Source organism: Mesoplodon densirostris, chromosome 14, assembly GCF_025265405.1.
Source record: "Mesoplodon densirostris isolate mMesDen1 chromosome 14, mMesDen1 primary haplotype, whole genome shotgun sequence".
Classification (NCBI taxonomy): Eukaryota; Metazoa; Chordata; class Mammalia; order Artiodactyla; family Ziphiidae; genus Mesoplodon; species Mesoplodon densirostris.
Genome location: NC_082674.1, coordinates 15,620,222 through 15,646,435, shown reverse-complemented (window position 1 = coordinate 15,646,435; position 26,214 = coordinate 15,620,222). Strand labels below are relative to the sequence as shown.

The following is a 26,214-nucleotide window of genomic DNA, read 5'->3' as shown; positions in this document are numbered from 1 at the left end:
TTGGATGCGTTGGGTCTTCGTTGCTGTGTGCCGGCTTTCTCTAGTTGCGGTGAGCGGGGACTACTCTTCATTGCAGTGCGTGGGCTTCTCATTGTCGTGGCTTCTCTTGTTGAGGAGCCCGGGCTCTAGGTGCGAGGGCTTCAGTAGTTGTGGCGCAACGGCTTAGTTGCTTCGCGGCATGTGGGATCTTCCCGGACCAGGGATCAAACCCGTGTCCCCTGCATTGGCAGGTGGATTCTTAACCACTGCGCCACCAGGGAAATCCAGGGCCTTTTTTAATTTGAATAATTCTGAAGAAGACTTCAGAGATCCAAGATTATATCTTGGGAAGATTCAGACTATATTTTCCAGGAACCCTTAACATAATTACTGTGAATCGCTTTCCCTGGATTGTGTTAGGAGTTAGACACATGACTTTCCTTCAGGGATTGACTCTAAAAAAATGAGATTCTGAAACCTTGCATCTGCAAAGAGAGTTGTTGAGCATATTTTCTATTACAACTCTGTGTTCTCTATAATACCCCATATAAGAGATTTCTTTTAAAGCTTAGTGTTAGAAATAAGGTTGTCTCCAAGGAATTGGATAATGAAAATTTTTTGTAATGTGCTGTGTCACTCCCCCATCTTTGTGTCTTTCAGAAGTTAAAGTTCTTACTGTTTTTGTTATTTAGTATTTGCTTAGTTACTTTCCTAAGATTAGTTTTTGTTTTGTGTACATTTCCTATGAGTTACTTGGTGTGGCTTCTTCCACAAATTTTTATTTAAATGAATATAGAGTAAATTTCACTTAGATTATACTCAAGACTATTTCTACCACAGACACTTTTTATGGCATAAACTTAGTACTCCTTGAAACTGATATAGATTTGGTTTCTCTTTTCAGACACTGCAGTCTAGGTGTTTGGTTTTTTGTTGTTTTCTAAGCAACAACTTAGAATTTTTTTTTTTAACTTTTATGTCTTTAGGAAATTGGTTTGGTCATATCACTTTAAAGTCATTGGGAAACAGATCACCAATTCAAGGCTTGTTCTTGAATATTTGAGGAACTTTTTAAAAAATCACAATTCATATTCATCACCCAAAAGATTTCCTCATATTTGTTTAATTCAAAGATTTGTACCGCTAATATTTTTCTTAGACTGTTTATTATGCCTATCAGGAACTAAACATTTTAAAACCTTTTAACCGTCATAGGTTATGACTTTTCCTAGACAAAAGTTCAAGAAAGTTGAAATAGATAACTCGTTCATTTTTTTCTTGGAAATGACTAGAAATAGCTGCTTCTCAAAATAATCAGCGTTGTGTTAACATGCTTACAGAAAGTTACAATAATACTGGGTTAAAGTTAAGCAGATTTATGTATTTATGCATGCATGCATGCATGTTGCACTGTGCTGCTTGTAGGATCTTAGTTCCTCAACCAGGGATGGAACCCAGGCCCTCAGCAGTGTAAGCGCGGAGTCATAACCACCGGACTGTCAGGAAATTCCCAGTTAAACAGTTTTAATTGTGGGACTTCTCAGAGCCTTTACTATGCTGTTATCACAGAGAATGAATTCCAGAATGACCATGTACTCAGCTTGCAAAAGAACAAGTGGGTGCTGGGGAGCAGCATATCTTAAATGTATTGGACGAGGAACCTCTTATTTTAAAGAACACTGTGCGTTGGTGATTATGGAAATTTTTTGTCTGAAGAAAAAATCTTCTAAAAACTGCACTAAAGTCTGCTGCTTAAAGTGGTTTTTATTTTTTCCAGTTGTCTCAGACCACGAACTCAAATGATTTCCTTTAGTTCTCTGTTACAACCTAATTAACATTTCTTAAGTTATCTCTCCTTGGTGCCATACTGATTCTATTGATACTGTGTAACAATTGAAAATTACTAGGTAGCCATTCAGACAAGTCTTCCGTTGGGCATTCAGCCTAGTACTAAAATGAACTGAAAATAGCACAAGATTGCTTGTACTCTGTTGACTGTGGTAAAGCTTCTAAATTATAATGTGTTTAAACTGTATTAATATAGGACCTTTTTAAAAAATACTTTAATTTGCTAACGTCAACGAGCCTTACAACACAGAAATACAAAAAGATAAAGCCAACAGTACCCCTTCTCCTACCAAAGTTAGGTGTTTACTTTTTTCATAACTCCACACAAACATATACATTGCCCCTCTTTTGTTAAACAAAACTGGGATCAGGTTACACACCTTAGGCAACTTGGTGTTTTTATTTAATATCATGGATATTTTATTGTATTAGTACATATAACTTTAATAACTTGTCATACTTAGTGTATGGCTTTTTATTTTACTAACCCATTTTTGTCGAGTTTAGGTTGTTCATCTTCTGTTTTTGAACCACTGCAAGCAGTGCTGCAGCAAATACCTTTATTCAGTTCATCCTTTTATGTTGTTGCTGTTGTTTATGTAAGTTAAATTACCAGAAGAGAAATTACTGTGTCAAAGGATTATATATTGAGTCTTAAACAGAAAAAAATATGTTCAGTCATTATGGTGAGTTAATATTCTAGAAAGGACTTATATCGCAATTTCACATATTATCTAATTTAGTCTTCACAATAACCTTATGAGGAAGCATTGTTATCCTCATTTGTAAATGGGGAAACAGAACCAGAGAGTTCAAGTGGTCTGAGTTCATTCAGCTAGTTAGAGGCAAACCTGGTACCATATTCTAGATCTTTTGGTTCTGGTTTCTGTTTCTGTTACACCATGATGAATGACACAAAATTTTTTAGTTGGAAAACCATTAGGGTGCTTGTGAATATATCCCTTAGCTGTAGGTGGTATGGTGTATGTAAGACTTTCAGTCCTATCTGCACAGGGAAGCATTGCCTGGAGAGCTTAAAAATACTAATAAAAATCTGTGCCTTTCTTCCTACCCAGACTAATTCAAATAAGTCTTAGATAGGTGGGATCTGAGTGTTAGTAGTTTTCAAACCTTCTGTCTAGATTCTAATGCACTGTGAGGATTTGAGAACCAGTGACCTTAAAATTGAGGTGCTAATGTCCCTGAGGAGTACATGAAGTGTTTCCAAAATGGTAGTAGCACGTTTAGTTTCCTGAGGATCAATTTACAGATCCTCACTATGTGTACTGAGAAAGGCACATCTTTGATCCATCCCAGATTTTAATGTGGTGTATTTTACCCCGGATAATTAAACCTTCAGGGCACCAGACTTGGAGTTAGCTTCCTGTAGTGGTTAATCTTATGTATTCACATTGCTGTTAGGAATGAAATATAGCCTAGAACTGGCGTATTTTGGCTTCCATTGGGATTTTCTGAATTCGGGTCAGTGATAGACTTGAGTGGTAGGGAATAATGGCAAATTGTTTTTAAACCAGTTCACCTCTTCTTTCCTAACTTTTTGTCAAAGAATACTTACAAAGAACAATACTATGAAATACTTTGAAAGCTAGAAATACATAAATCATGTTTATTATAGCATACTATCAAATATATTGTGTTTAAATTATGATTTGGTTGGCTCCATTTTTTTTAACACTTTGCAGAAATATATCAAAGAGTAGGGTAGAACTAACTTAGATTTAAAAAACTAAGTGCTGACCACAAGTGTAATTCCTTTAAATCAGGTGATGATAGAATATTTAGATCTACAAATTGGATTTTGATTTTTTTTAAACTCAAAGTCTCATGAAAGTGTGGCTAGAGATAGTTACTATAGTAGGTATTGGGTATACGTGTAAATTCCTTTATATCATCTTAAAAACCCTTAGAAGTTTACAGATAAGGGGCGGGATTGAACCTGGGCCCACGGCAGTGAAAGCACTGAGTCCTAACCACTGGACCGCCAAGGAATTCAAGAGAATATCTTTAAGTGATGTTTAATTTATTGAAGATATTTTTCTGTTGTTTGTTGATAAGTCATGATACCTCTCTTATGTATAGGTGTATGTATATTTGAGTTCTACCATATAACTTGATTTCCAAGTTAACCTGTTTAGTGATTTTTAACATGTATATATTTTAAATATTTTAAAAATATAAGTAACAAATGGCAAATATTCAGAGTATAGAACTATAAAATATAAAATAAAAATCATGCATACCCTTTTCCAGATGTGACCACTGTTAACGGTTGTGTCACTCTTTCTGATTGTTTTCTGTTTTTACAAAAGTGGAATGATAGAAACACTGTTTTCACCTTGCCTTTTCACTTAGTATCCTAGAATTTTTTCCATGTATGCATAAATATATCCATTTCATGCTTTTTAATGGGTGTATAGTTGATAATATTATCATTTTCCCTCTCTCCCTATTACAGTATTTAGTATCCTTCTTTTGGTCTCCTTCCTCATGACTGTTAATATTTCACAGAACACTGGCACAACCAGAAAGTGCAAAATTGTGGTACATGTTTTTCTGTCATAATTCTGATTGAGAGAAGTTTTAAAGTCTAATGGATAAGATGATATTAATACATTGAAAAATACAAATTAAATGCCATGAGAATTGAGAAGAAGATGACTTGGGGGAGGTTTTAATGGAGAAAGTGGCATTTGAGCCAAACTTTAAGGGTTCTGTAGGATCTGCACATGAAGAGATAAATGGCAAAGAGCTGTCCAGAGGACTGGAATAGTTTAGCAAAAGGAAGGTTGGGGAACAGAGTGATGTTTTATGCTTGGTTGGTATGGTAAAGAGCATGGAGCTTTTGAAGTCTTGATGGTGTTGAATCCTCTGCCATTTTAGTAGCTTTGTCTATTAGGGTAGGGAAATTGACCACAATTTCCTTATTTGTAAAGTAGGAATACAATACCTACTTGGCTGGATTGTAATGAGAATTAAATATAATGTGTCTAGTGTCATCTCTGGCGTAAAGTCAAGTGCTCAGTACATTCTCTTGTTCGCTTTGGGGGATGGTGTCTGATAGAAATTAGTGCAAAGAGGTTTATGCTCATTTGGAAATCAGTTTTGTTTTTGTTTTAATTTCATATACTACTTGTCAAAAATATGGTTGAAATAATAAGTGATGTTAGGTTTAAACAACAGCTTGGACTGTAAGTCAGTTAACTTTCTGGAGAGTAACCCCCTGTACAAGCTGCAGTTTATAAATGTTTTGTTTAAAAGTGTGTGTGTGTGTGTGTGTGTGTGTGTGTGTGTGTGTGTGTGTGTGTGTGTGTGTGTGTGTGTGTGTGTGTGTGTGTGTGTGTGTGTGTGGTGGGGGGTGTCCAAATTGTACCTGTCCTTCAGGGCCCAGCTTAAATACCACCTGCTTCACATGGCTGCTTGTCATATTGTTAAACTTATTATGGAAATTTTCAAGCACAAGTAGAATAGTACAGTACACCCTTGGAGATCTATCATCCATATTCAATGTTGTGTGAAATCTTTATACCCATATTTTACTTCTTTGAATATTTCAAAGCAAATCCCAGACAGTAGCCAGTTTAAGCATAAATTCTCTTACTGATGAGAACTTATTAAAAAATGCAATCTTCTTGCTATTATCACAGCTAACAAAATTCCTTAATATCATCTAATACCCATTCTATATCTAGATTTCCCTGATTTTCTCAAAAGTTTTTTTATAGTTGGTTTGTTAGAATCAGGATTCAAGCAAGGTTTATACAATGTATTTGACTTTTAAGTCTTTTAGTGTATATAATAGTCCTCCCTCTCCTTCTCTTTTAAAATTTCATTGATAGTGAAATGAGGTGAATTTTTTCTTTTTTCCATATTCTAGATTGGGCGATTGCTTCCTTGTGTTATCTATTGGCTTTGCTCTCTCTCATATTTCTGATAAATCAGTATTTAGATCTAGCAGCTTTATTATTAGATTGAGTTTACTGGGGTGGGTTTTTTTTAGGCAGTAATTCTTCATTGGTGGTACTGTTTTGTATTACATTATGTCATGAGGCATATAATGTCTGCTTGTTCCACTTTTAGGGTGATGGCATATTAAATTACATATAAGAACATTAATTTGGAAATACTGCTTTTGGGGGACTCACTTCATAATATATCTTGGACATTTCACATGTATCTTGGACTCATTAGAGCCACTTTGCGTTAAATAATAATTATCTTCATTTCCATCTAAGTTATTTGACCTACTTCTCTCCGGTGATATGTAAAAGCATGAAAAACTAGAATTGATTGAGGTTGTTTTAGTGTGTAGATCTTCTCTAAACAGTATTTCGTTTTTCAAAGAAAAAAATGAATTTCCATAAGCAGTATTTTATTTCTTAAACTAAACCAATTGAGAGACTGCCTTGTAATATAAGAGACTTTGTAAGGACTCAAATATATGGTGATTCGCCTTTGAGAGAATTCTAAGGGAAAAAAAATGCCTTGTCTTATATTTGCATTAAGTATATATTTACCCTATTCAGTCTCCTTGAGAAATATGATATATGAGATTGATCCTCAAAGAGCTAAAGTATTCTTGCACATAAATATTTGGTAAACTTTTATTTAATGTCTTAATGCCGGTGCTGAAACAATCTTAATTTCTGATCTTAGTTAGAAGATTTGAGCTAGGGTCTTTGAAGATTTCTAGTTTCTGGGAGTCTGTATATTGATAACACATTTTTTTTGCCAAGTTTTATTCAAAATGTAAAATTTGACTTTTCCTTAATATAGTCAAGTCAGTTACACAGTACTGTTCTTAATGCTGGTAAAACAAGTATGTAATTCCCCCATGAAGTACATGGACAAATGAGTAGCAAATACCAAAAAAATATTTATGGCTCCTGGCTTAGCTACCACCTGAGTGACTTGTCCAACACCACTAGAAAAGTGTGTGATTCAATTTGTACCCCCAGATAAATAACAGATTACTAGGTGTTGATGGTGGTTCCTAGAGACTTCTAATATTAAGTCTGTGAAGGCTAATAGTCTACCAGAAATACTTAAACCTGGATTTACGTTTACCTTTGTCATATGGATAAGAAAAGGCATTGCTAAACAAATGAATTTTGTTGGAAAATTTGCGTAAGTGATTTACTATGCTGAAGAGACTAAGGTATTTGTAAGGACTTTAGTACCTGTTTTCAATGGATACCACTAATGCTCAATGATTATGTTCATTAAAAACAGTCCAAGGAGTATGACTACTAAGAATATGTTATAAGCAGCTTAAGTTACTCTTTGTGTGTATTGACTTATGTGAATCAATTAAATTTTCATGTAATTAAAAAAAATTTATTTATTTATTAGGGTGCGCCAGGTCTTTGTTGCTGCATGTGGGATCTTTTAGTTGGGACATGCAGGCTTCTTAGTTACAGCATGCAGACTCTTCAGTTGTGGCACGCTTGAGGGATCTAGTTCCCAGACCAGGGATTGAACCCAGGCCCCCTGCATTGGGAGCACGGAGTCTTATTCAGTGGACCAGCAGGAAAGTCCCAGTTTTCATGTAATTTTGTTGTTTTTGTAATGGATGCATGAGGTAGCAGCAGCCTCTAGGTATTAGAGGACTAGTTTGGAGAAGTAGTGCCAATGGGAAGTTGTACTTGTTTTATGTTTGGTAAATGTTTTCAGTTGTACAAAAAGTCTGAGGAAAAGTCTTGTTTACATCTCTATTAAAATGAGCATTGTGTATTCATATATATGAAGGCATTTATAAACAGTCACTATCCAGATATTAGATGATTTCATGATCTGAATTTACATTTCATAAAATATAGAATGATTTTTTTCATTCAGTATATATTGAGCATTTTGGTGGCTAAGACACAGTTCCTAGCCCCTTTAACTCCAGAGTTTAATTACTACTATGGCTTTAAAATAGAACTAATTATAAAACTATGAAAATGTAATTGGTCATATATGCTGGTGCTTTAATACCATTTATTGTAGCTTTAAATGGTTTTTGCCCCCTAACCTTTTTTTTTTTTTTGGCCATACGCGGGCCTCTCACTGTTGTGGCCTCTCCCCTTGAGGAGCACAGGCTCCGGATGCGCAGGCTCAGCGGCCACGGCTCACGGGCCTAGCCACTCCGTGGCATGTGGGATCTTCCCAGACTGGGGCACGAACCTGTGTCCCCTGCATCGGCAGGCGGGCTCTCAACCACTGTGCCACCAGGGAAGCCCCCCCAGCCTATTTTTTATGGTAGGCATATGGTAAGGAATTGGATCAGGTGTTACCTAAGAAAATAATGCATATTCTTGGTTCATTACACCAACTATTTGTAAACCTTTTGGCGTATGCATTAGTAAATATGAAAACTCACAAAACGTAACCAAGTTGTTATTTGAAGTACTTTATCTGTTTTTCTCACATAATTAGTAATAATGTTGTCTACAGAAAAATTAGCTAATACTGTTAAATTTTAGAACTTAATAAGACACCCTTCTTTTGCTAGGAAACATCATAACCTCAAAAACTATTAACTTTTTAATTTAAATTTACCTCAAGATTACACATTGTCGGGCTTCCCTGGTGGCGCAGTGGTTGAGAGTCCGCCTGCTGATGCAGGGGACGTGGGTTCTTGCCCCGATCCCGGAGGATCCCACATGCCGCGGAGCGGCTGGGCCCGTGAGCCATGGCCGCTGACAGCACCTGTGCATCCGGAGCCTGTGCTCCGCAACGGGAGAGGCCACAACAGTGAGAGGCCCGCGTACCGCAAAAAAAAAAAAAAAAAAAAAAAAAAAAAAAAGATTACACATTGTCTTGTCCATAGAAAAGTTTCTATTATGTATTTTCTGTATTAGCAAATTCTAATTGTTTAAGGAAATAATGGAAAACTTCATGGCTTAATAATGCAGGCAAAAAAAAAAAAAAAACAATGAAGACAGACTTTACACCCCCAAGCAGTATAGTGTGTACTGTAATTCTGGGATACATTTTCTTCAAGGGAACTAGTCAGGTCAGTATTATATAACTGATAGCTAGATACTCCATTGCTTGTTGAAAGAAGAGATTGTTCTTTTTCTCCCTTAGGTCTAACCACGCAGGGGAGAGTTGTTAAATTATGTCCGGATTCTTTTCCCTTGCCATCAGGTGACACCAGCGCAGAAATTTTAAGAGTCCTTACTGGCATATGTGTGCCCCCACCCCTGCAGTTTCATTACGGTTAATATGAAGGTCATTGCAGAAGAATCGAAAGTGTTTATTTTCTTTGTATCTCATTGTTTTGCCCACTTTCTCCTCCATTTGCGTTCTCATAGTTGAAATAAATGGTAACACCTTAAACTAAAAAGCTGAGCTTGAGTCTTGCTTTGTGAGTTTTGTATTGTCTTTTTTTTTTTTTTTTTTCAGTACGCGGGCCTCTCACTGTTGTGGCCTCTCCCGTTGCGGAGCACAGGCTCCGGGCGCAGGCTCAGCGGCCATGGCTCACAGGCCCAGCCACTCCGCGCTATATGGGATCTTCCCGGACCGGGGCACGAACCCGTGTCCCCTGCATAGGCAGGCGGACTCTCAACCACTGCGCCACCAGGGAAGCTCCTGTCTTGTTTTTAAAGTCTTTTTCCCATAACCCACCCTGGTCATTGAAAGAGAATAATAAAATAATCTCCATTAAACATAATCTGAAATTCCCATGCATTATTAAAATAAAAAATGTACATGGTGAGAGTATAAATGAAAAGGTTGAAAGCAAAACCCTGATGCTTAACTTTGGGTCTGCTCGAGTTTGAGAGTGAATTATCTGCATTTGATGTTTTGTGGAACAGTCGAGAGTAAATGCACTAGGGCAGAGGTCAGCAAACTTTGGCCTATAGGCCAGATCTGGCCCATGACCTGTTTTTGTTTGAACTGCTCTCTAGAATTGACTTTTTTTTTTTTTTTTTTTTTTTTTTTTTTTGCGGTATGCGGGCCTCTCACTGTTGTGGCCTCCCCCGTTGCGGAGCACAGGCTCCGGACGCGCAGGCTCCGGACGCGCAGGCTCAGCGGCCACGGCCCACGGGCCCAGCCGCTCCGCGGCATATGGGATCCTCCCAGACCGGGGCACGAACCCGTATCCCCTGCATCGGCAGGCGGACTCTCAACCACTTGCGCCACCAGGGAGGCCCTAGAATTGACTTTTAGAATTTTTAATGGTTGGGGGAAAAAATCAAAAGAAAAATAATATTTTGTGACACATGAAAAAATATGGAATTCAGACTTCACTGTTCATAAATAAAGTTTTATTAGGACACATTCGTGCTCATTCATTTTCTTATTGTCTATGGCTGCTTTTGTGCTACAGATGCATAGTTGAGAAGTTGAGGGACCATATGGCCTGTAAAACCTAAAATGTATACTGTCCGGCTCTTTACAGAAAAAGTTTGTTGACCCCTGCACTAGGGCATGATTCACCACAAAAGTATGTGGATCCATATAGCTAAGAGACCTCTCACATTTATCCAGAGTTTCTTTAACTTATTACCTTATCTGTTTGGACCATGGATGAAAATGTAGAAGTAAGCAAAGAAGGGGCTTTGGTAAAGCTCTGATGCTTTTACTTACTCTTGAGAAGATACCTTTTTTTTTTTTTTCAGTTTCTCGAATTTATTGTTCTGTCCCTCTCTTTGTCTCTCTTTGTACCAATACCATATTATTTTGATCTCTTTAGTTTCATCATAATTTCAATTCATGTTATACAGTCATCTTTTAAAACATCAACTTTATCGAGGTCTAATTTACATACACTAAAAAGTATATGGCTCACCAATACCAATCAATCTATACACTAATGTAACAACCCCAGAATTAATATACAAAAGTACTTCTTTTCAGGTAATCCTCTCTCTTCTTCCCAACCCCAAGTAACCACTGATTTGGTTTTTGATGCTACTGATTCATTTTGGAATCACACAGTACGCATTCTTTTGTGTGAAGCTTTTTATTCCACATTTGAAGATTCATCCCTGTTGTGGCACTGTTCGCTCCTTTTTATCAATGAGCAGTACACCATTGTATGGCATAACTGTGTTTATCCAGTCATCTGTTTAGAGGCGTTTCCGTCATTTCCATTATAAAGATGCTCTGAATAGGTACAGGACTTTATGTGGGCATAGTCTTCATTTCTCTTAGGTAAATAAATACCTTGGATGCGCATAGCTTGATCACATGGTAAGTGCATGTTTAACTAAATAAGACACTGCCACCTGAGAAGATTTCTTAAGTCCTTTTTTCCTAATAAATTCTCCTTTCTTTCATTCATAGATTGTACAGATTTATTGTAATAAAATAAAAAATATATTTTTAATATTTTTAATAGCTACACGATACTTTATAGATGTGTTATATCACTTAACTATTGTGAGACAGTTATGCAGCTTATAATTTCAGGATCTGCAAGCAACACTGCTACAAACATCTTTCTGCATAAAACTTTTTTGTATTTAGGTTTTCTTTTTAGGATTGATTTTCAAAGTTGGGGAGACGGGCTCAAGATATACGAACCTGTATATATGGTGCCAAATTGCTTTCCTAAGAAAGGATTGTAACTTTAGAATGTGTTTTTGTGTTTGTTGGAAGTAGTTTCCTTCTTAGAGCTTGTTTACTCTTACAAGTCTACCACACTCATCTGAGGCTACAGATTACTACAAATTAAAAGCAACCTAATTAGAAAGGTCAGAAGGGATACTGTATGTTCAAGTCAAGTGATATTTAACCTGACAACAAGGCAGGAGGCTGAAACACTAACAGAAGCATACAAGAAACACAAAACATTGAGCACCCCAAGAGTCTCAGGAAGTATCAGTTCTTTCTCGAGTAGTATGTAATAATGGTCTTAATAATAACTAGTTATTTGTTGAGCACTTTTTATTAATTGCTCACAAAACACTTTTGGATACATTATCTAGTTTGATCTTCACAACAGATAAGTAAGATTTAGAGGTTAGACAACGGGCAAAAGTTAAAACTCGAACTCTTATATTCTGAATCAAAATCACATACTATTTGTACTCTGCCACATTATCTTAAATATAAAATTTGTCCATTATTCTTTCTTGAGGATTGCAGAATAATGAATCAATTTTAGAACTATTTCCATCCTAAATAATAAGAATCTTATGTTTTTGGCCCTAGTGGAATAATTACCTTATTAAGGACAGTCTGTCCTCAGAGGATACAGGTAAATAAGATGTCGCATGGGAGATTTTTTTTTTTTAATGACTGTAATTGGTGTGATCTTTGTATGTTGAGCCCAGATTTCAAGGCTTAATATCATTTAGTGTGTGTTCATAAATTGAATTATGAACTCAAAATTATATGGCTGCATTGTCAAGTTGGTAGGATTTAAATTTGAAGCATTCTTAAGAAATTAGAACACCTCTTTAGGTGATTGAAAATATCAGTACATGATTCCTGATAACATGTCAGCAGTATCTCAAAGCTTTCAAATGATTGGCCATTAGGTTTGGGAAACAGTTGATGCTTGGAAGAAGTTGAGGCTGTAATGGGATGGGAAATCTAGAAAATACAAGGTCTATAACATGTAAGGTTTAAAGAAAGTGAAATCACAAATGTAAATTGTCTTAAGAAAAAGAATATAAAGGACATCGAATCTAGGGCAATATGGAGACCCTAGGAAGTATTTAAATAGAAAAATAAAATGGACGCTGCCCAAATTTAGGAAATTTTAAAGAAACAAGGGAAATCAAAGATGGTTTGAGCAGACCATACTAGACATGAGAATGAATTGTGTCATGTGAGGTGTAGAACTTTGATTGCGTGACTGAGAAGTGTAGGACACATTTGGACTAAGATTCTTTTACTTATCAGATAATTGGAGGCCCCTCCAAACTATATATGTATTTAAGGATGTACAGTTGTTCCTCGGTATCTGCAGGGTATTGATTCCAGGTGCCTCCCCAGCCCAATACCAAAATCTGAGGATGTTCACCATCCTTGTATAAAATGGTGTAGCATTTGCATATAACCTGTGTGCATACTAGGATATACTTTAAATCATTTCTAGATTACTTATAATACCTAGTACAATGTAAATGCTTTGTAAATAGTTGTAAATACAATGTCAGTGCTATGTATTGATAAATAATTGCCAGCCCTCAGGGAATTTAATTCCCTACTTTTTGGAACTTGCTGGAATTTTTTTTTTTTTAATACTTTTGATCCCTGATTGGTAAAACCTGCAGATGTGGAACTCATGGATATAGAGGGCCAACTGTATAATGTTGTGTGATAAAAGAGTATTTTGATCTCAAACTGGGTTTTGCTTTAAATCACTAGGTGTCATGATGGTATGGCTAGAGATATTTTTTGTAGTAGGTATTGGTTGTACATGTAAATTGGTTCATCTACATATGTTATCAAACCCATAATGAAATTTTTGCTTTACATGGGCATATGTGTTTTGAAGAAATTGAGAGGAAAAACTAGTCCTTTGTACTTATGCACATACTTAGCATTTCTGGTGCTCTTAATTCCTTCCTGATTTGAGTTTCCATCTGGTACCCTTTTCCTTTAACCTAAGAATTTTTTTTTTTTTTTTTTTTTTTTTGCGGTATGTGGGCCTCTCACTGTTGTGGCCTTTCCCATTGCGGAGCACAGGCTCCGGACGCGCAGGCTCAGCGGCCATGGCTCACGGGCCCAGCCGCTCCGTGGCATGTGGGATCTTCCCAGACTGGGGCATGAACCCGTGTCCCCTGCATCGGCGGGCGGACTCTCAACCACTGCGCCACCAGGGAAGCCCAACCTAAGAATTTTTTTAAGGGATTTTCTGAGGTGGAAGTCTGTTTAACAAATTTTATTTTCCTTTTATCTAAAAATGTCTTTTAGCCTTTATTCTTGAAGGAGATTTCCATCAGATAAAAATTCTAGGTTAGCATTTTTCTTCTTTCAGCCCTCGAAAGTCTGTCCTTTTTATTCTGGTCCCCATTGTTTCTAGTGCGAAGTCAGTGGTCACTCATCATTTTTCCCCTTTTTGTAATGTTTTTCCTCTTGCTGCTTTCAGGATTTCTCTTTGATTTTCAGCACTTTTATTATGATGTGCGTGGATGTGGGGTCTCGTTTTTGTTTTTCCTGTTTATCTTTCCTGGGGTTCACTGAGCATCTTTTTTTTTTTTTTTTTTTTTTTTGCGGTATGCGGGCCTCTCACTGTTTCGGCCTCTTCCGTTGCGGAGCACAAGCTCCGGACGCGCAGGCCCAGCAGCCACGGCTCACGGGCCTAGCCGCTCCGCGGCATGTGGGATCTTCCCAGACCGGGGCACGAACCCGCGTCCCCTGCATTGGCAGGCAGACTCTCAACCACTGCGCCACCAGGGAAGCCCCTCACTGAGCATCTTGAATCCGTAAATTTTGCTTTCATCAAGTTTAGGGGAATTTCTGGCTCTTGTTTTTATTAATTGATTGCGGCGTTGGGTCTTCGTTGCTGCGCGCTGGCTTTCTCTAGTTGCAGCAAGCGGGGGCTACTCTTTGTTGTGGTGGCAGGCTTCTCATTGCGGTGGCTTCTCTCGTTGCGGAGCACAGGCTCTAGGCACGCGTGCTTCGGTAGTTGTGGCTCGCAGACTCTAGAGCACAGGTTAAGGAGCTGTGGCGCATGGGCTTAGTTGCTCTGCTGCATTTGGGATCTTCCCGGACCAGGGATCGAACCCTTGTCTCCTGCATTGGCAGGCAGATTCCCAACCACTGCACCACCATGGAAGTCCTGTGTTATTTGTAGATTTTTTTGATGACAGCCATTCTGATAGTTGTGAGGTGATATCTCTGTTGTTTTGATTTGCATTTTTCTAATAATTAGTGATGTTGAGCATCTTTTCATGTGCCTGTTAGACATTTGTATTTCTTCTCTGGAAAAATGTCTGTTCCTGTCTTCTGCCCATTTTTTGATTGGGGTGTGTGTTTTTTTTTGGCTGGGGGTGCGTTTTGTTTTTTTTTTTTAATTGAGTTGTATCGGCTGTTTATTTTGGATATTAACCCCTTGTCAGTCATATCATTTGCAATTACTTTCTCCCATTCTGTTGGTTGTCTTTTCAGTTTATTGATGATTTCTTTTGCTATGCAAAAGCTTTTAAGTTTAATTAGGTCCCATTTGTTTATTTTTTTTTTATTATTTTTTTTTATTATTTTTTTTTTTTTTGCTGTACGCGGGCCTCTCACTGCTGTGGCCTCTCCCGTTGCGGAGCACAGGCTCCGGACACACAGGCTCCGCGGCCATGGCTCGCGGGCCCAGCCGCTCCGCGGCATGTGGGATCCTCCGGGATCGGGGCACGAACCCGTGTCCCCTGCATCGGCAGGCGGACTCTCAACCACTGCGCCACCAGGGAGGCCCCCATTTGTTTATTTTTGCTTTTACTTTGTCTCAGGAGACAGATCCAAAAAATATTGCTGTGATTTATGTCAGAAGTGTTCTGCCTCTGTTCTCTTCCAAGAGTTTTATGATTTCAAGTCTTACATTTAGGTCTTTAATCCATTTTGAGTTTTTTTTAATATGGTATGAGATAATGTTCTAATCTCATTGCTTTATAATACATGTAGCTGTCCAGTTTTCCCAGCACCACTTGTTGAAGAGACTGTCTTCTTTCCATGTATACTCTTGCCTCCTTTGTTATACAGATTAATTGACCATAAGCGCATGGGTTTATTTCTGGGCTCTCTTCTGTTCCATTGATGTATGTGTTTGTGCCATTTCTATGCTGTTTTGGTTATTGTAGGGAAAGGAATTATTCTTAAGGAAACCTCTGAATTTTATAATTACTCTCACAGCAGATTATATGTTGCTTTGAGGTAGAACTGGATCACCACTTAAAAAAATTTTTTTATCATTGGTATAAGATCTACAAATAATGAAATTCTGAGAAATTTTGAGAAATCTTAAAGAAGTAGTGCAAAGTAATAATTTTTTAATAGGAATTACAACACTTTTTTTTTTACAAGAAGATAACTGGGGATTTCGGGGATTTCCCTGGAGGTCCAGTGGTTAAGACTCCACGCTTCCACGGCAGGGGGCAGGCATCCAATCCCTAGTCCGGGAACTAAGATCCCACATGCGGCGCAGCATGGCCAAAAAAAAAAAAAAAGAAAAAAAAAAAAAAAGGTAACTGTATTTTAGTACGTGAGCTCACTTCTTTTCTTTTGCGCAGGCAACTAGTAGGGGTTTCTTTTGGCACACAGAATAATCCAAGAACCGTTGACACCAGGTTTCCCACAAATTTTAGTGTAGATTGCTATGGTGTTCTATTTAGGAAAACCTGTCTTTATAGAGAAATGGATTCTTGTCCATCTCAGCTCATGCTATAACATCAGTAATAGCAGCAATGTAATATAAAAATAGTTGATGTGGTCTGTTGTTCAAATTTTTCTTTCTACTAATGTTTCTTTTTGTTATTCAACAGGTTTGATCTGTGGATGAAATGAATCATGATTTTCAAGCTCTTGCATTAGAATCTCGGGGAATGGGAGAGGTAAATATTTACGAATACTAAGAATGTATACCTCACTTTGATTATTTGAGCCATTGAGACTTGTTTTTTAACCATAAATCTCCTTGAAAATAGTGGTTATATCTTTCAAATGATGTGGGCTTTTAAAATCTGTAGTTGTGAGATTTTCAGCTTTTTTTTTTTTTAACTTTTAGCAGTAATTTTAGTGAGGTTATTTGTGTCTAGTTGATTTGATTGACCTGATGATGTCTTCTATTTTGGTAATGGACCATAATTACTTTGATCAGAAAAGAGCCTTCCTTGATCTTTGTCCTGCTGTTTTATATATGTATGCTATGTTTGCTTTAGCCACACTTAATTGTTCACTGTTCTTTCTTACAAAAATTTCTCCTTGTTCATTGTTTGCTTAATAGACTTCTAATCCTCTGCAGGACTCTACTGAAAAAGACTCTTTATTGTCCCATTGATATCTGCAGTAAAATTAATTACTTCCTCATCTGAATTCTCATGGATCTTTGTACATACTTTTATTATATTACTGGTTACAGTTTATTTGTTTTATATTAGTCTCCTCTGTAGATTGTTAGCTTTGAATGACTAGGGCACAGTGGGCACTCTAAAATTTTGGCTTTTATCAGTCCTGTTAATCTCTGATTTTCATTGGGGCATCCCATTTAACCTCACCATTACATAATTCAAGACATCAAAACTACTTAGTTTTCCATATACCTAATGAATATTTAGAAAACTTTAATTGATTATGAAAACCCTTACGGTCACATTTTTGTTTTCTCATGTTCTGTAGTACTAACATAGTGTGGACTTTGGTAATAGAAAATAACCGTGAACAGACCTAAGATGTGTAATTAACCGCTTGCTCCTGGAGATTATTTTACTTTGGTAGACCTTCATGAGACTCACTCCATCCAATGCTGTGCTCTTCAGATGCAGAAAAAGAGTCCAGTCACTCTTCTGGGCCACAAGAGGGCACCCTGCAGCTAGCTAACCCTCCCCCTCTTCAGAACAGCGTTTTCCAAAGAGTTTGTCATTTTCAGAGGACTGATTTAAGGGTGAGTTAAGGTGCTTAAGCATAAGTATTGCCAAAGTAAACTTGTTAGTCCAGCGCTTAAGGTAAAACTCTGGGCCCTAAGAAAATTTGAGAGAGGGAATAATTTTTTAGTTAAAAAAGAACCTTGCAGCTTCACTGCGGTGCCGTGGCGGCTTAGGCATTATTTACACTATGGGTGAATAAAAAGAAGCAGTTGAAAAGGGCTTTTGTTTTTTTCCCTGTTACTTGTTTTCTTTGGTCTTTAGAAAGCAGAATAACATATCCTAAAAGCAGGTTTGAACAGTGCTTTAGCCTAGTCTGTGACGAACTTGAACTTGATTTTCTTAAAGACCAGATAAAGTCACACCCTTACCTTGATTCTGTTTAGACCCCATGACACTTTACTTTGCAGATCTACATTGTGTATGTACTTACAAATTGGCTCTTTTTTTCCCCTCCCTTTTAAAGTAGTATTTGATAAACCCAAAGACATGTTGGCAGTTTTTAAAAAAATGTCATGATCAGAAACAGTAGTTGAGAGAGTTTAGGTATTTGGGGGGTGGAGGGAGGGGTATTTGAGGTTTTTGGAGAAGAGAGGCTGGTTTTAATAGCATGTTAAATTATCTAAGCTTAAATCTAGGCTTTTCTTAATGGAAATGTCAGATATGCAGAGTAAAAATGGCTAGGGTTAGGCTGTCTGGTTTTTTGGCAGGTAGCAGCAGGTCAGTGCTTCTGTGACCTTCATCTATTAAAAATGTATTTTTAAATAAGCTGTTATTCACTAATTAAGTTTTTTTCTTAACAGTTTACCAACTAATTCTGTTACCTCTAAGAGATAGCTAAGAAACCTATTGAGGTTTCTGTCTCTGGGTTCTCTCTCCCACAAGCCTTTCTATCTTTCCTCATCTCGCAGGCAGCAGGGAACCTTCTGGGATTTCCTTCTTTGCCTGTCTCTCTCTCACCAGTCTTCTCCTCCTTTCCTGACAGGTGAGGTTTTTTGTTTTATCCCAGAATTCATTCATTTTAATAACCTAAAAGCAGCCTTGAGTTTCTGGCTCTTGAGTTTTCTAAAATTGCTTGTTTATTTTTTTTAATGCGCCATCCTTTTCTAATATATTGCCCTATCTTTTTCTTTAAAAATAAAGCTTATTATGTCTTAAGTTGCTGTAAATCTATAATGTACAAAGCACTGCATTACATACAGGGTTATTTTCAAATGTACTGGGTTATGTAGATCATGATAGCTTTTACTGACTCATCATCAGAAGGGCGGTTTCTTCTAGTTGTTCATCCAGAGTAGGAACAGATTTGTATTCATCCATTCATAAACTCATCCTTTCCAATTTTTTCCATAGCACATTTTTGTCAAAAGGCCTAACAGTTTGCATATGTCACATGGCTTAAAAAGAGCAAAGCTAACCCACAGGCGGTTGAACTCAGCTTCATTAGTATGGTGTTTTAAAACTATACTGCAGAGACACATACCTATTTATTTTTATATATAAAAATTAAACAGGAATTTTGTGTGTGTGTGTATGTGTGTATGGAAAAAGAGGCTCCTGCCTGAAATTCTTTAGGGAACCCAGAATTTAACTTTAAATCACTGAGTTAATGTGTTTGGGGGGAATATTTTCATAGCTTAGTATGATAAAGTTCCCTCCTTTCTTTTCTGACACAGTAATATTTAAAGAAAACGTTAGAGAAAATTTATGTACTAAGATCCCAGGTAGTATGGTGAAGTGGAAAATGTACTGGAGAGAAGAGTAAGGAGACTCCTGTTTTCTCTCAGATCTATCACTAGTGCTATATCACTAGTGAGAAAGACTGACTTCTTTGAAGGTAGTAATAAGAATAGCCTTTTGTATGAATCACATATATCTCCCAAATGCTCTAGCTCTGATCTGAGCTGTTAGGGATAACTGGAATGGAAACCAGCTGTTTTAAATAGCTGATTAACATTAATGTGTATAAATCCCTATCTTAGACATTCTATCATAAACTTTATCCACTCTAATGAATTCCCACATTATGTAGTCTGAATATCCTGATAACATCTTGAACTGTTTTATTTTTTTCATTGTGGCTAGTCGTGGCCTAATAACTGAATATTTTTAGAAATATTGATGAGTTAGACTATGATTGGAAAGAACCATCTTCTGTGGTAGTTAAGTGTAAAGAAAATGGGCTTTAGAATTAAACAGTTATGGTTTCAGCTCCTAATGCTGCCACTTACTAGCTATATATGTAATCTTATATGTAATCTTGGATAGTTTAACTTCTGATTCTGTTTCCTTATGCAAAATGTGACTTTATTAGGCAACTGTTTTTTATTGATGTAAGTAGTGTAGTTTCATGATCCTCCAGGATACTCAAACTAAAAAAGAAGGCAAACAGCTATAGACAAGATTTTTGTAATGCATACTCTTATAATCATTTAAAATAATCAGCCAGTTAAATGTTGCTGGCCAGCGTGTTACTCATGTTTTAGAATCTTAAAGGATTCATACTTTTCATAGTGAAGGTACGTAATATGTACGTTTGCCACGTGCTAGATGCTGTTCTAAGTAGTTTACTTATATTATTTCATTATTGCCTCATAGAAAACTCTGTAACAGTAGCTTTATTATTATCCTTACTTCACAGATGAAGAAACTGAGGCTCAGAACAGTTACTTAACTGGCCCAATACCAAGTAACAGAGCTTGAACAGCAGTTTGAACTCTTGAGTGCCTTGACTGTTTACAGTACTGCTTCCCATTGGAAGTGATGACATCTAATAACATTTGCTGCTGATATTAAGGGATATTGGGAATGTAGAAGATTTGGGGAAGTAGTATGATTTGAAAACATTAAGTATTGATATCTTTCATTAACGGAAAGGATTAAAGTCTGGAAAAGCACCATTCTGGAGTTCCCTTGTGGCTGTTGTTCTACACACTTGGTTATTAGCATCTATGCCCGCCTATCTTTTATGACCTTCCATTGTAAATAGAGTCACCTTACACCTAATTTGCCCAGACTGTCCAGATATGTGTTTTCGTGGCATAATTGTTAATAGCACTCCCTTTCTCAGAAGTGTCCCAGTTTAGATGTTATATAAACACTATAATGTAGACATAGAGCCTTCAAGTTCTTTTAATCCTTAGGATTATATTAATTTGGTTGGCTTGGTGATTTTACATAACAATATTATCTTTTTTTTTTTTTTTTTGCGGTACGCGGGCCTCTCACTGCTTTGGCCTCTCTCGTTGCGGGGCACAGGCTCCAGACGCGCAGGCCCAGCGGCCACGGCTCACGGGCCTAGCTGCTCCGTGGCATGTGGGATCTTCCCGGACCGGGGCACGAACCCGTGTCCCCTGCATTGGCAGGTGGACTCTCAACCACTGCGCCACCAGGGGAGCCCTTGCATAATAATTTGTATTAGAAAAATCTGAAGTGTAAGTGCACCTCGTAGTATAAATTCTAGCAGGAATTTTAATAATTATTTATTTTGTGGCAGTATACTGTGGTGTTGACTGATTTCTTTGGAGATGGAAAAGGGCAAGCTATAAGTGCTTCTTGAAGGAAAGAACTAATAAAATGGTGGCTAGTGGAGGGGTAAATTTGTATGTCCACCCAGTCATTTCTGAGTTGGAAGGATGGAGGAATAGGTTGACAAGAAATACTGAGTTGCTTGACCTTGGTTTAGAGCTTTTGTGAATTAGGGAACTAATATGAAACAGTATTTGGATAATATGTTTTACAGATCTTCAAGATCTCTTAGCCCTTGTTTTTGTGCTCTCCCATTTCTACTATAGTAAAAGAGTCTCCAGGGGCAAAACACTACTTTTATTGCTATTCCAACCTTTGTACCACTTAATCTTTTCTTTTCTTTCTTTTTTTTTTTTTAACTGTTCTATCCTGGATATCCTGAATTGTTGCCTCCCCCTATATTTAGTCCATTTTAACTTAATTCTTGGTCACAAGCCAGTAGTTTCTCTAAAAATATTTGAAATCACTGTCTGTACTGTCACAGCTGTTTCTAGAATGGTGATAAGGGCCTTTGTTAGGAAAAGTGTTAATTTTATTAACTACTAAATTGTTTGCCGGTCCGTGATAACTTATAAATGTTTGCAAAATGAAGAGACATTCATAGCCCAGTGCCTGGCAGAAAGTAAGCACACTGGGTAAGTGCTGGACATAGACTCCCCCCGCCCCCAGTTTTATAGTTTGGGTGTCAAAGCAGTGATCTATGAAGTACTACTGTACTACATGGAATCTTATCCCAAAAGACTGGAATAGGCTCCTCAAAAAGATTCTATTATTTCTCTTACCTCAGAAGGTTAGTTTGTTTCAGCCACTTCTATGTCTGTAATAAATGCTTCTACTAAGTTGTTATAACTACATTTCTGATTTCTTATTTGTTATCCTTATTTTGCTATTAAAACATTTTTCTTTATGAAGTATGGGATAAAAGCATTATTTGCTCAGGAGCCATTTCCTTCTGCCTGAAATGGCTTATTTATACAGTACTTCAAAGGGATTAACTTGGGTTTTACTATGAATAAATGTTCAATTATTTAAATATATCAAGTGCAGTGTTTTAGTACTGTATTATCAGACTTACATTTTGTTTGAATATTTTCATGAAATTTTTATAGTGAGATTTTTAAAAATCGTAGCAACAGAGGTTGTATTTTACCGGGATCTTTATTAGAGCAGATTATTGTTTTAAATGTCTGTACTTTAGGGAATTCCCTGGTAGTCTAGTGGTTAAGGCTCCACCCTTCCACTGCAGGGGCACAAGTTAGATCCCTGGTCATGGAACTAGGATCCCTCAAGCCATGCAGCATGGCCAAAATAAATAAATAAAATCTTTGAAAATAATAAAAATAAGTAAATAAAATGTCTATAATACAAATCATTTGCAGCTCAGGAAGATCCTAACATGCAAAAAGTTTTCTTTCTTAAAATAGCAGTAAAATTAACAGTATTTAGTTTAGCAAAAGATCCTAGGGATATATGCCCAAATTGAATTTTCCCTCCTCCCTCCAAAGCCGCTTATCCTGTTGTTTTTTTTTTTCTGTTTTGGTCAGTAGTATCATTTACCTCGTTACCCACATTTAAACTTTTATTCTTTTTATCAACCTTCCCTTATTTTTTTAATATTTATTTGTTTGTTTGTTTGTTTATTTGGCTGTGTCAGGTCTTAGTTGCAGCATGCAAGATCTTCGTTGCCGTGTGCGGGACTTTTTAGTTGCAGCATGCAAACTCTTAGTTGCAGCATGTGGGATCTAGTTCCCTGACCAGGGATCGAACCCAGGCCCCTTGCATTGGGATCTTGGAGCTGTAGCTGCTGGACCACCAGGGGAGTCCCAGACCTCCCCTTATTTTTATTCATATTCTGTTGACTCTCCTGAATGTTTCTGAAATCCATTTTATTTTCTCAGTTCTTTCTGCCAGTACCTTGTTTCAGTTCTTGTTGTCTTGGCTCTGTTGTAATTCTCCTTAACGATTTCTTTGCCTCTAGTCTAGATTATCCATCATTCTTAGAACTTACAACTTGAATTGTTTTCTGAAACAGTGTCACTCTTGCCATCCTCTCTTGAGTCCCTGTTGCTTCAATGTAATGTACTATTGATATTTCTTTAGCATGTCTTTGAGGTTCCTCATAGTCTGCCTAGATAGCTTTAACAACATCAGCTTCCACATCTGTTCCTCCATCTCACACCCTATTCTACAAACTGTACATTTTCTCAAGTTGTGCCTCTGTTCATAATTTCTTGTGTCCTCCCCACCTTCCATTCACACTTTAAACCCCCAACACACATACAGTCTTATCTCTCAGACCCAATTCAGGTTTCACTAAGTTCATTTTATTATGGTTAGTTTATATTTGTGAGCTCTCTGTGAGCTCTCTGAAGATAAGGTCACCAGGCCCTTAAGGAGGCAAACACAGGTAATTTAGTGTGATAAGTGTAGTAATAGAAGTATATACAGGTTTGATTATGAGGACCTAATTATGGGCTGAGAGGGATGGGTGTCTTACAAATGCTTATTTAAATGTCAAATGCATGTCTTAGAAACCAGTCTGTTCTTTTCAAACAAACATATCCTCAGTTTGCCTTCTCTGAGTGTCAGGAAAGGTAGAGAGGGGAGACCTGGATGAACGTTAAAGTCTCATTAGGAATTGGCTAAATGTACATTTTGAATCATCATTGAATGCTTATATCAACACAATTTTTATACGCTTGTGTATGTTAACAGTATAGGATAGGGCACAGGGCTTTGACATTGTTACCTCAAAAAGTATTTAAGGGTCTTTTCTATGTGTCTCTTCTGCCATCCCATAGCTTCCTGATTTGGGATCAATAGATTGTTAGTGTTGAGGACCTAGGAAGAATTGAGAAGTTCACCTCCATTGCATTGTGAAGTAAGAATGAAAATTTTCTATCATTGAAGCTGTAGGATAGGAGGTGATCCAAGGGCAATACTTGGAAGTAAAGGAAAAATTTTAATCATTTGTTTAGATATTTTTATTGTATTACTGTATTAAGAAATTGAGTAAGTCTTTTGAAAAAAATTATAAAAAATATCACATGACAGTAAAACCATTTGAAAAATGTAGAAAAGTCTGAAGTTGACTTTTCAGGTCTAGAATTATTAGAGCCAGTATCTAAGCATAAGTGGGGAGTTATTGTTAACTGGACAAATTAAGAAATAGGTCATCTGAATTTTCATTAGCATTGAAAATTAACTTGTGCCTATTGGTGGTAAGTTTACTTTCCTCTATGTTTTAGCTCTTTGTAATTAGAATAAAATTTAAATAAAATATTTTTTTCCCTTCCAAATAGCTTTTGCCTACCAAAAAATTTTGGGAACCTGATGATTCAACAAAAGATGGACAAAAAGGCATATTTCTTGGAGATGATGAATGGAGAGAGACTGCATGGGGAACTTCTCGTAAGTTATTGGTGTATGTGTGAGAGTTCTGAATTTGTTGAATACTTGAATTTTCTTTTAACTCTGCCCCCCAGACAGTATTTGGAGAAACTTTGCAATATCTGTGAGGATTTCATATATCCTTATAATGCACATTTTCTTATGTAAAGTAACTCATATCTAATGGTCCACTTACTGATTAGGAATGTTTGTCACAATAAGATTTTATTAAGAAGTTTTATCTGAGGTTAAACTGATTATAAAATTCTGAATGTCAGTTAAAATAGAGGACACGTTAACCATAGGAATTTTTAAGCTTGAGTTGTATTAATGGACAGTGACTGATTTATTTAATTGCAGCTCAGTCAAACTTTATTAGACGTCAGCCACACCCACAAAGGAAGTAAACCCCCTTAGTAAGGTAGAATTCCCAGAAAGGGAGCAGACTTTGAATGTTTTTGATATCCGTAAGTAGTGAAGAGAGACATAGGTCCAAGAAACTCTTAAGGGAAAAGGAACTGGGTGTAAGGAGTATAACTTACAGGGGTGACAATATCTATTGGTAAATTAAAGAGCATAATTATATTCTTAAAATAGTACTGATTATATTTTTAAATGTTTCTGACTAGTAAAATTTGAGATACACACATGGAACTTTGAACATGTATTTTACAAATAAGTTTTCTCTTTGTAACTAAGTTTAATGCAGCTTACTAAAGGTATACAAAATGATCAAAGTAATATAAAAACAAATTTCTGGATGATAATTATCAACTTAACCTTATATTTTGGGTGTAAATTACCAGGTACTTTTTTTATCCTCCAAATTATTAAAAAGATTTTTAAGTGGGCTTCCCTGGTGGCGCAGTGGTTGAGAGTCCGCCTGCCGATGCAGGGGAAGCGGGTTCGTGCCCCGGTCTGGGAGGATCCCACATGCCGCGGAGCGGCTGGGCCCGTGGGCCATGGCCGCTGAGTCTGCGCGTCCGGAGCCTGTGCTCCACAACGGGAGAGGCCACAACAGTGAGAGGCCCACGTACCACAAAAAAAAAAAAAAAAAAAGATTTTTAAGTCCTGTATAGTCTTAAATTTTGTTTTTAAGGGTAAAATAATTTTTTTTAAGTTAGGAAAAGCTGGAAAATTTTAGTGATTAATACTGTTTTATAGTCAAAACTGAAAAAGATTGAAAACTTTGCTAACTACTAAATTAGACTAAAATACTGGGAATTTTCTTTGGTTTCAAACAATATGTAATATAATATGCCAGGTTTGGAGAATACAAAGATAAATGAGATATATGATCCCCATCCTCAAGGAATTTTTTTTTCTGGATTTGTATTAACCTATATAGATTGCACTCATAAGGACTAGGATACATTTTTCCCACAAAAGGCACTTTCTTTGCTAAAATAATGTGCTTGAAAACTTGGTTGATAGACGTGTTTGGTTTTTTATTTTGACAGTTGAATGGTTAATTGCTCTATTTACCAGAACCAAAATTTTTTAAAGCATTCCAAAGCAAAACATCTCGAGCACAACATGGTAATGAGAGATATTTTCAAGATGGATGGTAGGGAAATATCTTTGGTATGTTATATTTGGAGGACAACTAGTACCAGCAATAAAACATTTAAGCAACTGTTTATATATTCCTGATGTATCTTCTTAGCATCAAGTTTATAATTTTAGTTAATTCCTTGTACCACTCCCTCTTCCAACTTAACTTTTTTAGTTGTACGGATAAAGTTTTGAAGATGAGTATTAGTCTTTACCAGGAGAAATGAGAAAAATAGAAATGAATGGATTATTTTGTTTACTGAACAAGCATTTATTGAATGCCAAGCATGTACAAATACGAATAACACATTCCTTGTCCTAAAAGAATTGTCATTCTGCGATTCTTTCCATGAGTACAGGAGATTTTATCATACACATATTT

At 36.8% G+C, this 26,214-nt stretch overlaps 1 protein-coding gene across 9 annotated transcripts in view; it reads left to right on the top strand.

Moving 5' to 3' along the window:
* Nucleotides 1-26,214, top strand: part of PUM2 (pumilio RNA binding family member 2) — a 95,251-nt gene that overhangs the window by 6,323 nt on the left and 62,714 nt on the right. For 8 of the 9 annotated variants that reach the window (XM_060116888.1, XM_060116891.1, XM_060116894.1 and 5 more), the window contains exons 2-3: nt 16,263-16,331; nt 24,191-24,299. In XM_060116888.1, the coding sequence (XP_059972871.1) occupies nt 16,281-16,331; nt 24,191-24,299 (160 nt within the window). In that variant the 5' untranslated portion in view covers nt 16,263-16,280. Of the gene's footprint in view, nt 1-16,262; nt 16,332-17,259; nt 17,381-24,190; nt 24,300-26,214 lie in introns of those variants that run through there. The other variant, XM_060116895.1, reaches the window with a different exon arrangement.